Raw genomic sequence first — 17,500 nt, 5'->3', positions numbered from 1 at the left:
GAACAAAACGAAAGAAAACGTCACGCTCGATGGCGCCAATTTCGCTACTCGAGGACTATTACTAATAGTCCCCTAGTAGCGTAGCCAATCAAAATGCAGGATTTGCATTAGTCCACTAGTTGGGTGATACTAATCTGTGATAGATAGTGAGTAGCGTAGCAGTGTGCCCTTGCTAACAAAATAACGGCCGCTTCTTGGCGTTTTCGAAGTGTCTGTGAAGAGAACACGTTTGAACGACGTTTTGAAGTTTTGAACGACTAGTAGACTTATACGAAAACAATTAGATTATTCGCCCTCGATTTCTCTGTGTGATAGAGATCTCGAGCTCATAATCTAATTGTTTAATAGAAACACGAGTGGAAGTTTGAGAGAACGAGAAATGTTGTAGGAACACAAGCCGCAGGACAATATTTGGAGTCTTTTAACACAACAGCCCCCGTTAAATAAAATACGACAAGACTGTTTGCCTCTATTCACTTCAATAAAAAGTCTTTTAACCTTGGAGACTTGGCGTACATTCCTTGTGCCAATGTTTGAAAATGTTGGTATGTTTCTACCCCCTTTGTCACTGGAACCAAGTCGGTAACAAACCCCATGTTTTCTTGAATTTCTCACACAAGAATAGGGGTAAATATTATCCGACCATTGTAAAAGTTTGGAAAAACTCTGTGTTTGACATTTTTTGTGCAAACATTCCTTATAGGAGAAGATCACTCCAAAAAGCTTCCTTTTTTGTCTTCGCATATAGCAAGTTAATATTCGGTTTTTCCACTCACCGAAGTTTCAGCCTCTGAAGTGCCCGCTATCCTGCAGAAATTCGTCTCGAAAGAAGCGGCTTTGGAGGCCGCCATTTTGAAACTGTCTTGGCAGCCAGGCTGTGTTTATGTGACGGTATTCCGTCCGACTCGAAATTGGCGGGAAGAGGAAAAACCTGCAACTGACTTGGCATCCTTCACAAGGTCAGCAAAATGTATTTTTTCCAAGCGATTATCCACTTCACTAACTTCGACGCTGCTATTTCGGAGTTTGGACAATGTTTGGCTCAAAATAATATGGCTCAAGAGCAGCCATAACCCAGAGTGACCAGAGTGGTAGTTAAAAGGCTTGTCGGAAACCATTTAGACAAAATCTCGCGGACGGAATGACGTCATGAAAACGCGGCCTGGCTGCTGAGTATTGTTCAAAATGGCGGCAACGATATTCGAATTTTGGGCTTCTTTGGAGACGAATTTCATAAGGAAAACCTGTACTTTAGAGGCTGGAACTTCGGTGAGTGGCTAAACTTAGTGCAAGGTTTTTATTAGCGTGACAAAAAAATATACGTTTTTTGATGTGACCTTCTCTAAAATAAAATAAAGTAAAATAAATAATTGCTTCCAGCTGAGTATAAGTGGCAATAAGTCCATATTTGTAGTGTTAAGGAACTCCATCCCAATAAGCAGTTAGCTACGTAGAACATAAATGTTTTGTTGATTTCGCAGGCAGCTCATGGTAAAGGAGGAATTTGGAAAACTGGGCTACCATGAGTATCCTAATACAAGGGACAATAGCTCGAGCCTTGGAGACACACCCGGAACAGATTACCCTGGAAGGTGATACTTCATATGTAGCTACGTGTGGACTGATGGTCTATCTAGATCACAAAGTACACTACACAAGACTTGAGAAACATTCACACAGCCTGGCTGTAAAGGCTTACTTACAAGAGCGTCGAAAGAAAGTTTCTGTCGATGGTAACTGGTTCAAATGACAAGGCAATGAATTTTCAGACATTATTTTGAAAAGTCAGTGGTAAGGTACTAACTGTAAAGTGAATTGAGTAGTTCGCCAGTTGTCATCTTGTTTGCTACATTGTACATTGTACTTTGCAACATGTGATTTCACTTACGATTGATTATATTTTACCTTCGAATTTTGCAATTGTCTAGATCTGTTCAGAGCGTCTATTGATCTCACAACTTGCTCAAGCTAAATAACGCCAGTGTTCAATTACAAATGAAACTATGACAAATTAGCCACCGGTGTTCGCATTCTCCAAAATACGCAGAACTTGTGCAGAGGGCGGCAAAGAAATGTACAAAGATTTATAACGGACGAGCACAGCTATTGTTCTACTCATTAAACTTTTTGTTTGGTGGGGGTCCAGAGCCACCTTAAATTTTCGAAATTTAAGGTGGCTCTGAACTCTCTCCAGAGAATTTCTTTAAACCCTGTAAAAAGTTGCATCTTATCATGCTTATCACAATTCGATAATAAAAATGGGGTTCACCGAGCTCGTTTTTGAGTTACAAGCGCTTAAGATGGATTACTACAGTTTGTCTGACACTAGATAGCGCGTGCTACGATTGCCTGCCAGACGTCAGTATTAGTCGCGCGAGCAAAAAAATGACGCAAGTAACCGTACGAAGAAACGAAAACAACCTCAGCACTTGAATCGCGTTAAACCACTTTGGTGTACGTAGCAATAGTGTAAAACTGCTTTCAAACATGCGTTTAAGTTTTGGATCGATAAAATATGACATAAAAAGAAAGATAAACCATTGGTAAAGAGTTCTAATTTACTCTTGCTTTCTCGCACCTGATACATAGCCTCACATGAGCGCGCGCTTTAGTAAAGGGCATGCGTAATTCAATTCCCGCGCAAGGTTGTAAAAACTTGTCTTTGATCCACGCGTTCAGAGCTAAAATTTTAAAAAAAGTCTGAGACAGATTTTGAGCTATTTTTGAAAGAGGCAAAATCTCACATTTTCTTTGTTTTCGAAAAATCTGCTTTACAGATTTCTATTTTACTTTGCATAAATGATTAACACAGAGCCAATTGTTAAGGTGGAGTCACAAGGGTAGAATTTGAGAAAAACGTGATTAGACCTCGTGCCCAGTCTCTCCTATGCTGTTTACTAGCTATTATTTGGCTATTTGTTAGCATTTAAATTGTTAGAGTATCACGTATAATGGTAAAATACTAAAGAAAGTAATTATTAGAGAAAGGAAAAACATCTTTCATAAGAGGTAATAAAAGTTGCACTCTTTTAATCCATCAGAATTGTAGTAAGCCACCTTAAAGCTAAAATTAAGGGTATTTTTAACAGGCTGTATTGTTACTATGGCAACCTGTTATAAATCTTTGATTGGGCATAAATTTTTGCGATACCATTATTGTAGCATCATTTGTTAAACAATGGTAGCTTTTAGACATATACATTGTAGAAATTAAGAAAGAGAACTTTTTCTAGAGCAGATTCTCAACTTGAGGAAATCATGTAACTCTCAAAATATGAAACGTGATTTATTGTTGTTAAACGATCCCTTGTTTAAGTACTGCATGCTAAGCGTCTTTAATTATTTAACCATTTTAACTACTTCACAATTGTATTCAGTTGTGACAAAAACCGTTTCTTTGGTAGCGGTACCTATTCTTAATATACAGATTGGAAACAACTGAATTTTAACTAAATGAAATAACAGAGAAATCATCGAGTGTTGTATCCACGAGCCGCTCCAGCCTTGTATATCAGTCTGTATAGAAACAGAAGATCAATTTCAGAGGTTTTGTAGGTTCAAATCCTACTGATCAGTGCCAGAACATCCTCATATTTATATACACACACCTATAAAACTCATCGATTGGCAGTGGCAGATTCCCTATTCCTTGTCTTAATTTTTAAGCTAAATTCAAATACCTTAAACTTTCTAAAGTAACGATTACCCGAGAGTAGCGAATCTCCAAATGTAGCAACGGAATTGGTAGATGCGACAGGCTCTACAAAACTGAGCTGTTTGTTTTATATCACCCTTATCAGGCATTATATTATTTTATTCTGGTTTGATATTAATTCTTTTCAACAAGTTAGAACTATCAGTTTGTTATCGGCGTGTGTTATGGTTTTGGTTTATAATGGTTACAAGAAATAGGTAATCAATATATAATTAATATGTGTATAAAGGTTAGGACAGTAAATCATCACCGCTAAACAAAGTCGTGATTACACTTGAAGTCGTGGCCTTTAACAAGTTGTAGTTATGAAATTGAGTTTACAAGCTGTATATCTTGGACGCCTCTAAAGTATTCTCAGCAGCTCTTTCAGTCAACAAACAATAGTTGTTCGGGGAGGAAACTTGAGTGACACCCTAAACAACGGCTGCAAATGAGAGAAAATTGTTAGGCTCTTGTTTTAGTATCAAACAACCATCTCTTGGGCGTCTGCCAGCACCAGTCTAAGAAGCGCACGCCTCGTGAATCTCGGATTCTCTTCCACCATCCTGCACATTGAATTCTGTACTTAATCTTGCCAAGAACATCAAGCCAGAAGTCGAACCAGACGAAACGCATGAATAGGATTAGTAGCAGATGTGTTGGAGTGAAGGTACCGGACGATACTTTACTCAGGTGTTGTAACACCTTCTCTTGGCGTTGTGGGTCGTTGAGACGCATTGAACACCCGTCATATGGAGCGAACAACGCCGTCATTGCTCCACGGGGATTTCGTTTAAACAATTCCCAGTAATCGGGAAAGACGCCAGATATTTTAAGGAGGTCGTCGCCGTAAGTGTAAGCCTCGACCAGTGTCGACAATCTTCGAGAGGAATATTTGAAGTAGTCATCCCAGAATAGCTTGTCCTTCAAAGTCGTTTTCTGTCTTTCGTCTCTGGAAGGCAGCTCACACTGGCCCGAGAAAACTTTCGCTGTGAATAAGGATTGAATTTCGGCTAGTGTAATGAATGAACCGAGCACCGGCCGAACGTAGCCGATAAAGGCCAGCGTTGGGTCCTCGACGTTAAACAAGTATTTGTAATTATGGGTGAGAGGTACTGTGCTAATCTCCGACGGAAGCATGGGAAATTCTGCTTTGTAACCTGTGCATTGGATGATAACATCTACCTCCTCCTCTGTGCCGTCACAGAATACTACTTTCTTTCCATTTACACTACTGATTGCACCTTTGGGGACACAGTGCTTGTAGTCAACCCTATCAAGCACGTGTCCATTCTTGTTGATGATGAAGTGGAAAAACTGCGCGTCATTTTTCCATTCGGAAATGCCGTGACCTTGATAAGCAAGCAGTGAACCACTTGCTGTCCACTTGCATACCCATGCCAAGCCTACGAGAAAACAGAAAGCACCAACATAATAATCATGGATTAACTGAGTGCGTTCAAGTCAGTACAGTTAAAAGCATTGGATACTGCTTGTATAATTATATTGTCAGACCACGATCCTGGTTTTGACATTTGCTGTGTGTAATTTGGCAAGTATCATCCACCATACTCTGAACATGATGTCCTGGACTCAATTCCAGCCATGCGAATTTGCAAGTGCAAATCTACAGTTTTATAGAGCTGATGTGAAACAGGCTTGAAAAAAAAAAATCACCACTGCCGGTGCCACGATCATCCTACGGAATTTAAGGCTTAAATTTGCAAGTCTTTCGCTTAAGCAACCCCAGGCTAAGTCTCCATTGGCATCTCCAGGAAACAAACCTCCTTTTAAACAGTTATTGCAATAATTTCCAGAATACATCTAATATTTGCATGGAATCTATCACTGAGCTTATGCAGCTACATAGATTTTGGGAATAAATATTACTCTTGAAGCTCAATTTATTTTTGTTGATTTTCATGACATATATCTTATTAGATGTTTTGCTATGTAGTATCGCTGTATATTTTTACGAGTTGTGCTGTACAACGAGTAAAAATATAAAGCGATAATACACACACCAAAACATCTAATAAGAGATTTATTATACAACTACTGTAGTCAATAAATTTATCAATGAAAGAGGGAGAGTGTGACAGTTTTGCGTGCGCGAACCGACCGACCTGTACGGCAAACAGGTTTTCTACTGTCAAACTCGCTGTATACTTGTACTGTTATTTGGACGGTATTCGCTGTAGTTGGATAATAAGAACACATATTTTGAATAATAGTTTTCACTTCCACACCAGAAGAACACTTTATTGTAATATTCTTACACAAATTCATAATAGATGAGGTGTTTGGCACACTGTTCATAAACTGGTATGTTAAATTAGTATCACCCAACTATAAAACTATAAAATGAAGGCCCAGCTTTATAGGAAGCGAACCGAACTTAAGAATGTAAAGATCTCAGATCTGTTCTCCGCCTGCTCGGTTGCTGATGTTGCACAATCCACGCGAATTTTCATCAATGAAAATTTAACTCAAGAAAGGAGAAAGATCATGAAGAAAGCTAACCAGATGAAGAGAGAGGGGACGATTCAAAGTGCCTGCTCTTTAGACGGTAAGCTTTATGTTAAAACATCTCCAAGTGGTACTCCCACAAGAATTTACTGTGAAGAAGACCGGAACAATCTGTAATTTTATTTGTAAGCCACCTATGTCGCTACGGTAATTTCACCACCAAACTCGACTCTACCCAACCAGAAATCTGTGAGGATAGGACATGCTAAATGACTCTTCTGGGCTGCATGCAAGCAGTTCATATCGTAAATATGTGCCGTGATTCTATTTTGTGTTTGTTGTGTTATGTTTTTGTTTACAAGTTTTCGGCAATTTACATATATGAGTCAGTGATAACTTTTTACTTTATAACTCCCTTTACTATAATGTTTTCTACAAGATCAAACCATGATCGCACTAGGCAAATGTAACGTGATTTCGCTAAATGTAGAGGTTTAAGAAATCGCGTAAAAAGGAGAAGTATTTTCTGTTTTTTAAAAGATCGAAATTGCGATGTATTTTTTCTACAAGAGACGTACTCTGAACCGAACGATGAAAATATTTGGAATAGTGAGTGGGGAGGTGACATGTTCTTTTCACATGGATCAATACACAGTAGAGGTGTTTGCGTTCTATTGAATCCTTCACTGAACTCCATCGTTAAAAACATTCACAAGGACCAAATTGGAAGAATCATCTCGATCGATTTGAATTTCAATACAAATCTCTCTTTCTGCAATGTGTATGCCCCAAATGACCTGCGACAACAGCAAGAATTTATACATAGTTTAAATACATATTTGATGTCTAACACAGATATTGAAAATAGGAGGTGATTGGAACGTTTCAGTGCATGCTATTGACAAAAAGGGCGGAAACCCCTGGAAACCCACCGTCTTTAGGGACCTGTTGATGACCATGATGAGGGAATTTGACTTGGTAGATGTTTTCAGAGAGAAATATCCAAAAAATAAAAGCTACACCTACGATTCAAAAGCGCTTAAACTTTGTTCGCGCATTGACTTCTTTCTAATGCCGCAATATCAAATCAGTTGGGTCGAGCAGATAGAAACTGTGGTTTCTAACGCCCCAGACCATAAGGTAGTAAAACTCAAATTAAATAGCCCTAACAACAAAAGAGGCCCAGGATTATGGAAATTTAATAACTCTCTCTTGGTTGACGAAGGTTATGTTGCTTTAATTAGAGAAAATTATTCTTCCATTAGTGAAAAATATTCTAGACAAGAGGATAAAAGGCTTAAATGGGAATTAGTTAAAATGGAGCTGAGAGGTCTTACAATCCGTTATGCAAAAAATAAAGCAAATATTCGTAGAAAAGAGAGAGATCTCTAAAAGAGACTGAACCATCTAGACCAACTCATTTCCAGTGCTAGCGGTGTCGACACCGCGGACGGCAAAAAAATTGTCATAAATGACATGACCTTCGTCACCACTCCAAAGCCAAGTGAACACGACTTCCAATACGCAGACTTGCCGCAGCACTAGGACACAACACCAGTCCCGATTATCGACGTACTTAACAAACATAATCAATGGGACACTGTTACCATCAAAGGAAAGATTACACAAATAAAGGATACCACAATTGTCGGATCAAAGAAACTGAGACTCTGCCAAGCACTGATTGCAGACAACACCGCAACCATGTCATTAGATATATGGGAGAACAATATCGCAACATTCAAACTTGGATCCATCTACATTGTAGCACCAGTCCAAGTGCGTGTTTGGTCACGTACCAAAAAACTCAGCACTATAGTTAAAACAACTGTGACTGAGACCACCGACGAAACTCTTTCAGACATCTCTCTAGTATCAAGCGAGCTGGACGAAAATGAACCCGACCTTGCAACGGTAACAATAAAGGAAGTTCTACGAGTCCAGAGCAGCGACCAATTTCGGAAGTGCCTAAAATGCGACCGTAAGGTTCAAGATTGCTCTTCTCGGGTGGTCAACTGCCAAAAGTGTGGGAGCATCAGGGCAGATAATTGTAAATATGGTCTCACCCTAAAAGTGGAAGTCAAACTTAGTAATGATGAGGAACTTACCATCAAGTTCGGCGATGAATCACTAGCAAAAATCCTCAATGCCTAAATCCTAACAATGGATGAGGACTCTATCACTGAACAATTGCTGTTTATTGAAGACATGAAGATTACTTATAATATTCACACACATACCCTTGAAAATATCTTATAAGCGCGTGACACTGTAGAGTACGGAAAATATTTGTTGTTGAGATTTGTTACCGTTTGTCACATTAGATCCAATAGAATTTGAACAATATTCATATCGTTAAACATATCCCTTATCTTAAGACCGTATTATATAGGGTCTGGACAATAATTACAGATTGAATTAATTGAAGTCTTTGTAAGAGCCACATTCAAATTATTTAGAAAACTTGTTTTAATAAAACCATTAATGTCAATAACATGAAGATTTCCTTGCTTCCGCGCACTGCCTTCTACACCAACAATTCCGCGCTCATGCTTTTCCTTCTGGTAAGGTCTTTTTTATCTTTTTTAAGAAAAACATTATTTACATATGAACTATACAACGTGATAAAGAGATACTGCTGGCAATTTAATATTCGACAAACATTATCTTTACGTTTTCTGACGTCACCTGATACAGGGCCAACAAATCTGGTGTCAAATAACTTTGAGATTTTCACGTTGCTTAAAGACGACTTCTGTAGCGTTCGACTTTTACATAGCAAGATGTTGGAAAAAAGCCCGAGTTCACACAGTCATGCGTCTAGTACCCAAAGAAGACTCCGACCTCTCCACACTTGCTAATTGGTGCCCGATAACGCTATTAAACGTAGACTATAAAATTGCGCCAAAAGTTATTACCAAGAGAATGGAAAAAGTCTTAACTCTTCCCTGACCAAACAGGTTTCATAAAAGGTAGATACTTCGTACAAAACATTAGGCTAATTAATGACATTCTTGAACAAACAAAGCTTCGCAACATTCCTGGTATACTTTTACAGCTTGATTTTGATACAGTTGAATGGGAATTTATACAAAGAACCATTGCGCTACTTAATTTTGGGGAAAGCATTCAACGCTGGATTTCCATATTTTATGTCAATACAGAAAGTGCAGTTCTAAACAATGGTTTCTGCACAAACTACTTTCGCCCGTCGAGAGGAGTGAGACAAGGCTGACCCCTGTCTCCTTGTCTATTTATCTTGGCCGCAGAATTACTAGCGTGCAAAATCAGGCAAGATAAAGAAAATCAGGGTATAAACATTTTCGGTAAGGAATTAAAATATACCAGTTTGCTGATACCACTCTCCTTAATAGTAACTGCAGTTCGGTTAACCAGGCCATCGCTGTATTGGACAATTTTGGTGATATTTCTGGCCTGAAATTGAACCCGTCGAAAACGAAAGCTCCGTGACTGGGATCGTGGAGACATAGACACGACAAACCCTTTGGATTTCAATGGCCAAAAAAACCAATTCGCGTGCTGGGTACTTTCATCTCTTATAATGAGAAAGAAAATGAAAACTACAACTTTACGTGAAAATTGCAAAAATTGAAGACCATCCTTGACATATGGAACTGTCGGAGTCTTACATTATTTGGAAGGTGCCTAATAACTTAGAGTCTTGGCATCTCGCAACTGGTACACTCTATCTCCAGCCTTGATGTTCCTCTCGAGTACCTTGGCGCTGTGAATTCGGCCATATTTAAATTCACTTGGAAAAATAAAAAGGACAAAGTTAAGCGTAAAGTGATGATTTTAGATTATGACCAAGGAGGTCTACGAGCACCTAGCATAGATGTTTTATCAAAATCATTGAAGTTAGCTTGGATCTCCAGACTGTTAGCTGATGAACATAAGAGCGGTGAATCTTGGAAGGCGACTCCTACCTATATCTACGGGGGACTTAACTTCATATTACGATGTAATTATGACAAGAAATTTCTCGATCAGATTGGGCTACCTCAGTTCGACAAATTGATTCTCCTGTATTTCTTGGAATTAAAAGAATCTTTTCCAAAGCAGTCCGGCCAAGAACAAATTTTTTTCAACAACAAAGATATTTTAATTCACGGTCACAGTATTTTTGACAGGAACTGGTTTGATCGCGGCATCTGATTGCTGACTGCTGATTTGGCCTCGCCTCATTGGCTATTGACCTGTAACCCGCAAGGGATACGGGTTTAATTGTTAATTAGCACTCACACAAGATCACGTTTCAAGTTGACATTGCTTATTTAAAGTTGAATAAATGAAGGGCCAAAATATTAAAAACAAAGTACCAACAAAAAGAACTCAACCTGATGTGTAAAACTGATAAGAAAACAACTTACTTCTTTGCCGCGCGACAAAATGCCCAACAGAAGCCGACAAAATTCAGTAGGGGAAATGAGTTAATTCTTCAATTGACTTCAGAGGACAAAACGAAAAATTTCCATTCTTGTTTTATATATAACGGCCAACATTTGAGAAAACAATGGAAAATAAAAGCGAAAAACACAAGTAAAACCAATTTGAAAACAAGAAATGAAATAATTACTTCGCTGCACAACAAAATATTCCCGGGGGAGGGGGTACTTTGGGAATTTCTGGGTGGGGATGTGCCGCTGGGACCGTGGAATCCTTAGCCTATACCAGAGCTAGTTCAGCTGAATTTTGCTAACCTATACTAGAGTAAACTCCCCAAATCCCCCCATCTATCGACACTGTTGAAGCTGATTTGTGTAAATTTAAACTTGCCGATTTGATTTTTTTATATTTTTGGGTGGCAATTCCTGGTTTCCTTACTCTAGATAAAATCTTCAACCAACCAGTCAGTTTAGTGAAAAATGATACCCTATTCTAGACCCAAACGTTCTGATTTATATACCCTATCCTAGAGTAAACTGCTTGAAAACCATGCTCTTCACAGCGGCACATACCTATATAGCCCATATATGGCAGTGCCCCCCCCCCCCGGGAAAATATTACAGCACAGCAAAAGAAAGATGAAAGTTGTAAAAAAAAAAAGACAAAAAAAAAAAAACATGCCAATTATTTTGAGATCAATCGTACTTCAACTGTGTTAAATTAGTGGCCACTTAGTTCTTTTCTCAGCAGTTAAGTTCTGTAGTAGCTGAATAAGACTCCAAAAAATATACTTGAACGAAACCGAATAAACTAAACAAACAAGCCGCGTGGAGGTCGCCGTAAATTAATCCCTTAAATATGCATAAATCCAGCGTGCAAGTTTCTCTTCACTTTAAAAGCCTAAATTCTCAAATACAGGGAACCAAATGAAAGAAAGGAAGTTTAACAACACTAAATTTTCATTCACGCCGAAGCGAAGAAACCTATGTAAAAGCAAAAAAATGTTCAAAATTTTCGCAGACGTGCTTCGCTGCATATCAGCATGTTTAAACTAATTCTTCACGTTAAAGCGAAAGCTTGAGTTTTGGCTGACAACTTCTCCGACTTTTGCAGTCATTTTGTCGGCCGTGCGTTACCAATCGTTCCAAAAGTTGAATTCAACTTCGAAGTAATACTGTACATTACTATTTTTGTTTTCTAAAGTCCGGGAAACTGCTTAAAATCCGCGATCGATATTCAAAACTTACTTGAAAGCGTACAACCGATCATCATGGTTTGAGGACTCTGTACTCGTTGATCTTCCATTCTGAGGCCACCTAAACACTGATTTGTATTTTTCTTTTCTATTTTAAATCTCAAAGCAGTAATTTCTCCATGTTAGAAATGAAAACAAGACCTTTTGAAGTTTGTAGATTTGGCCCGCAACGCGCCATTATTTTTACCTACCAGTTCCCAGCGGTCAAAAAAAGTTTCACATGAGATCGAGGCCATTTGTGCCAAACTCTGAAATCATATGGCATCGCGATCGATAACCGCGGGACATCGCAAATCCCGCGGGAAAAACGGTCGAAACAGTATGCATTCTCCTTCGTCGAGCGCAAAAATGTTAGACAATCTGGAAAGCGTGTGATAACAAAGAAGTTGAAAAAATACACGGGTCGCTTTCAGCTCAGCCTTAAATTCCGGTTTGCATTTCCGGAAATTTGCAGTGGCGAATGAAACAACATTTTTGCGAGGAGTGCTTTCCATTGAACCAGAAATTCCGTAACTTTCAAAACGAGGACAAATGCTACAGAAATTTGCATGGAAAGTTTCCGGAAATCCAAAAAACTTTGTATTTCAGAAATTGGAACCATTCAACCAAAATTTCAGGAAATTTCGGAAGGAAAACGAAATAGAATGGAAATTCCTGGTGAGAAATTCTCGAAAATTGAGCATACCTCACGAGCCTGTCCTCTATTCTGTTTTCAGTCGCGGTTACTCGTGTGTATTTTATACACGATAGGAACGTTAGTACTGCAGGCAGTTCTTATCTTGTTGTTTTATCTTTTTATGAAGCTAATGCAACGAGATTGCTTTGATTAATTTGTCGTTTAACATACCGCCACGGAATCTTTAGGAATATTTTAATAATTTCCATACCAAAAAGCTTAGAAAATCGCCGGCAAATGTGAATGTTTTTAAGTTCGTTTTTAGTGCGAAGTCAGTAGGACGGAGGACTATTGAGGTTAGAGTATTGGGAAAGGTGCTCCAAGTAAGCGAAATGCTAGTTCCTGATCGAAGACGTGTCCTTCAAATGTCAATAATTTCGTCAGCTGGACACAATGACGACATACTGATACTAAAAGACCGTAACGCAAATCTGTGAAATTTTCCATTGTTAACTACTTGACTTCGCGTAGGATTAGTTGGGGTCGCATATAGACTCCCTTCCAGGGTAGGTGAGGCAAGTGGCTCTTTGAAAATACTAAGAAATTGCCTCTTTTCCACTCCCCAGACATTTCTTTCGTACCTATTGTGTTTTAGTCCTGTGCATATTCTAGGGGGTAGGCGAAAGGTTTTTTTTGTAATCTCAGCATCCAAAACAAACACAGCGTCGTGTGTCGTGGTTTTCTTCTAGACGGCAAAATTCTGTACTTAGAACCAAAATACAAATGGAAAGGAATAAGCATCAAAAAGACTCGACCGATGGTTAAGAGGGAGATAATGGCTGAAGCAATGATATCGTCCCTTGGGTTGCAAGAAGGTCTGAATCAAAGGTCTTCTGATGTGTTCCTGAATACATGTAAACCAAAACCGCGTTACGGAACACTGAGACCCTGTTAGGGGTAGATTCCGACAAGCGACATGGCCTTGAAAAGGCGACATGAGAGCTATGAATTGGCGACGAACGACAGACTACTCCAGCGAAATAGAGAAAGCGACACCAGTGGCAAGATAGACCGACAACGAATTTCGGAACTGAAAATGCATCGATTGTTTTAAACGTTTGAGTCGAAGTGAAGACGCATTTCCAGAGTTTTAAGTGTGTTTTCCTCTCTCACGCGTGATGTCAACGGGTCGTGAAACCCAGGGTTTCCTGTATATGCTAAAACGTCCACGTCCAATAAATCGAGTCCGTCATTGCTGAGTATTTTTACTCACTCTCAGCTGAGTGAGCAGTGCCCTAAAACGCCTAAAAACACGCTTAAGGAAAAAGGAAAGAGATCTTCGACCGTCTGCTTCATATTTTTATTAGTGGGTCACCAGTGAAAGAATATGAAGCTGTATTATCAACAAATGGCATTATGGAAGGAAAAGAGAGACAGGGGAAAGCTGCCAAGGTCCTCTCGTCTTCAGCAGAAGATAAGGGTTACGCCAAATTCAAAGGAATAATATAGATAGGAGAGATTATCTGATTGAGGCCGTTGAGATTTTGAATTAAAGAACGGTCCGGTTGTTAAACATAAACATGGTAAAAATAGTCATAGGTTCGATTGTACATTAGGTCCAAGTACTGACTGGAAAATGGCTGAAAATAGCAATTCCAAGCGTCTAAATTTCAAAAGTTCCTGGGGGAGCATGTCCCCACATTCCCTAGGAGGTTAGCAACTTCAGCGCTCGAAAGCATGCCCAAGCCCTTAGAAAGCATGCCCCCAGCCCCTTAGAAGATTCTGAAAAATTGAAGTAGCTAAGAAGTCTTTTCCTTCATTCTGAGTCGAAATATGATGCTTTAAAAGTAACCATAAAGTAACCATTAAACCCACTGACTGGAGAAATGCTGGCTCTGCACAAGAATTCCTACTGCTGAAAGGTGGTCGAAGCAAGTGCAAAGCATACAAGGAGTAAATTATATCCAAAGAGATACTTAATTATATATGTACTTGACTAAAACAGCAAGGAACCTTCAATGCGTGAGAAATAATCGTTTCAGCGTGAGAGCGCAAGACTGAATCCGTTTGCGTGAGCCTCATGCTCAATGCGTGAGACTTGAGAGCACTGTGTCGGTTTTTTTTTTAATAAACAAAGGTATTACGATGTGTTATACATGTAGCTTCGTTTTAATCGAAAAAGGTCAAATTTCCTGACACAACTCCTCTGAGACGAAATTCCGACAGGCGACATAGGAATCTTGCGAAATGCCGACATGGCTGGTGGCGAATTTCAGACAGGGGACATGGGTACCCCCCTAACAGGGCCTTAACACTGTGGACAAGTTTTCTCGTCGATGGTGTAGCTGCTTTTCACATGACGTCACTAAAATTCGAATTACAAAACTATTGATCTTCCTGAGATCTTACTTAAATGATGTATAAGAGCAGCTGAAAACTAATATTCATACAAATTTTCGTTCCAAATGGGTTCTTGATTTTGTGATACACTTTCTAAGCTTTTGCGTGACGCGGCATTTACATGACGGCCTAGAGAACTGTCATGATGGTTAAAAGATGACTTATTTCGGGGAACTTGGCTATGTGAACAATTCATGTCTTAGAAAAAGTATTATTTTAATATTTTAGAGTTCCTCGAGGGATAAATTCACGCTTTTGTAGCAAAACTCAGTGACAGATGTTTCTGTTGGTTTCCGGTCGCCATGTTGGTGCCCATACGGATGGGCACCAGCATGGCGTCTCCATACAAAGAAAATTCTCTATAAATTTGGGTAAAAAAATTTCTCCGCATATCTCGCATAAGAAAAATTGCTGTGGCCAGAATTTTGGCGTGAGTCTTGGCATATTTACCTTCTTTCATTTCCCAGATTCTGGACTTAATTTGTTGGCCGGTTTTGAATTTTATTTTGATCTATTTTGAATTGCGTGACTCTGAAAACCAGTAATAGAAATATCGCTAGTTCAACCGAATGCATCGCTTATTAAATTAGCAGTCTCTACAGAAATTGTTTTGGTGTTATTTATATACACTTTTCAGCTGACTTATGCGTTCTCAACAAATGGACCACGACATGCTGCCACGTATTTGGATAGCACAAATGTACTTTTGGAGAACCCTTATATCAAAGTCACTATTTTCCATGAACTCGATCTTTATGACGCTCACCTATTTATAATTTGTGAAGTTTACTGACTAATAACTTTCCGTTCGGAACACTGGAGCCACATGAAAAACATCCAAACATTGAAGATAAGATGGCTGGAGTTGCCGCTACATTAGCTTCTTGTTTGTTTATTCTCGTGGGAACAAGAGTCGTTGATTGAATTTACTCCTTTGTGTAAAACTGAAGTGTCAAGTTACCGTTTGTAAGCAAAATCAGACTTTGATCCGTCATACTGGTACTTTCGCAGTCTTGGTGTAGCAGTGATGTTGCGTAGCATAAAAATGTCAACTCACGCCTCTCAAAAATCAGAAACGTTCCGTTTAATTGACTTTTTTGGCAAAAAAAATTCCTCTGAGGCGTCTGAAGGTATATTTGGTCAGTGAGTTATACAAGAAATACAACAATTGATATCATGCATTTGGGTAGTTTGGAAATCACTCGAGAAGCTAGAGCTGTCGAGACAACACCTCCAGAAACTCTCACTGATGCACGCTAAAGAATAAATCAATTACTAATTGACAGGGCCACTATAAAGCCACATAGCTTCTTGTTTATATTCTGAAACATGTGTTAAATCTTTCTCAGTGCGCAAAAGTACAAAAATACCTCTTGCACGCATTGCGTGCCTATGTTACCAAAGCCTTTACCACTCTGATTCATGCAGTATTAGTCAATAAGTGAGGCTCGGCTGACTCGGAGCCTTTCTTGGCGCAAAGAAGCTCAAATTCAAAACAGGTTCTTATGAAAGTCAATAGGATTACTATATACCTGGCTTTCCTTTCGTGTAAGGAGCAATAAATTTCATCACTCGGGACGATGCTTTGTCCAATGCTTGAGGTTTGCGATTGGGTAAGATCTTGGCAAACTTGCGGAAGAAATGCATTCCACGTGGTATACTCCAAATAAGACGATCAACATGGTCACACCATTCCTCTACCACGTCACTGGCTGTCTCTCCTCCTCCAATTACCATCACGCGGTTTCCCTTGTGCCCAGGGACAAAGGATTTCAGCTTAGAACTGTGGTAGATTTCACCTTCAAAATCCTGTAATAGAGTGCGTTCCAGAACCCGATTCGGCTTCTGCACGCAACCTGTACAAACGATCAAGAACTTGCTTATGAAAGCACGACCGTTGTCGCAGTCCACTCGCCATAAGTTGTCTTTTTTCCTCGCCTCTTTCACGCCGTGACCTAAACGAATGTGAGGCCACAAGTTGAATTCATCACAATAGGATTTCAAATATGCCAAGATATCGGCGTGCTTAGGGAACGCCCCAATCTCGTCCGGCATTGGAAAGTCCGACATTTCTGTCACGGATGATGAAGAGGTTGTTTTTGTGGATCTCATGACTGTGACAATGTTAGGATCCTTTGTAAAACACCACAGACCTCCAATGTCTGAGCGTTTCTCCAGCGCCACAGTAGTCAACCCTACTTCTAGCATGTATTTACACGCCATAAGGCCTGACCAACCAGCTCCGATCACGGTCACGTCACTAAAAACTGGCTCGAGGTCTGACATTTTGTTCAATCTCATCTATGGAGGAAAAAAAATCGCACATTTTAAATCGTTTCTTCAAATTTAGTCCGGTTATAGTAACATCGCTTGACAGGCTTCAATTTGTGTTTTCGTGCCTTTTTATTGAAGGACAATTTTCCTACGCTTAATTTAATTTTGAGCAAATACTCTTTAATGATGGGATATTGGGAAGGGAAATAATGACGTTATCGTGGATTTTCCACGATTTTGTGTGGAGAGAAAATCAGATCACTTAGTTTGTTTTACAAGCGTGTTTACCCCTGGATTGCTGTAAACAGGGAGAACGGGTAAACAGCCCCCAAAAACCTACTGTCGCCGCATTTAAGTCTTTAGAGGTACAAGGAATGGCTGAAGC

General features: G+C 39.4%; 2 protein-coding genes and 1 pseudogene across 2 annotated transcripts in view; 2 read left to right on the top strand and 1 right to left on the bottom strand.

The window, feature by feature from the left end:
• LOC110047809 (uncharacterized) overlaps positions 1-3,037 on the top strand; it is a 34,737-nt gene extending 31,700 nt beyond the window's left edge. Inside the window, exon 4 of the mRNA XM_089289693.1 lies at positions 1,482-3,037. Within this exon, the coding sequence (XP_089145819.1) occupies positions 1,482-1,596 (115 nt within the window). The 3' untranslated portion in view covers positions 1,597-3,037. The remainder of the gene's footprint in view (positions 1-1,481) is intronic.
• A 232-nt stretch (positions 3,038-3,269) lies between these two features.
• Positions 3,270-17,500, bottom strand: part of LOC110047798 (uncharacterized) — a 15,416-nt gene continuing 1,185 nt past the window's right edge. The window contains exons 2-3 of the mRNA XM_020753543.2: positions 16,374-17,142; positions 3,270-5,100 (exon numbers count right to left, since the gene is read on the bottom strand). Coding sequence (XP_020609202.2) covers positions 4,160-5,100; positions 16,374-17,142 — 1,710 coding nt within the window. The 3' untranslated portion in view covers positions 3,270-4,159. The remainder of the gene's footprint in view (positions 5,101-16,373; positions 17,143-17,500) is intronic.
• LOC149112045 (uncharacterized) lies at positions 7,556-10,652 on the top strand (annotated as a pseudogene).

This window comes from Orbicella faveolata, unplaced genomic scaffold, assembly GCF_042242905.1.
Source record: "Orbicella faveolata isolate gen_17 unplaced genomic scaffold, um_ofav_v1 contig_2, whole genome shotgun sequence".
In the NCBI taxonomy this organism is placed as follows: domain Eukaryota; kingdom Metazoa; phylum Cnidaria; class Anthozoa; order Scleractinia; family Merulinidae; genus Orbicella; species Orbicella faveolata.
This window is presented reverse-complemented; position numbering and strand designations above follow the sequence as displayed.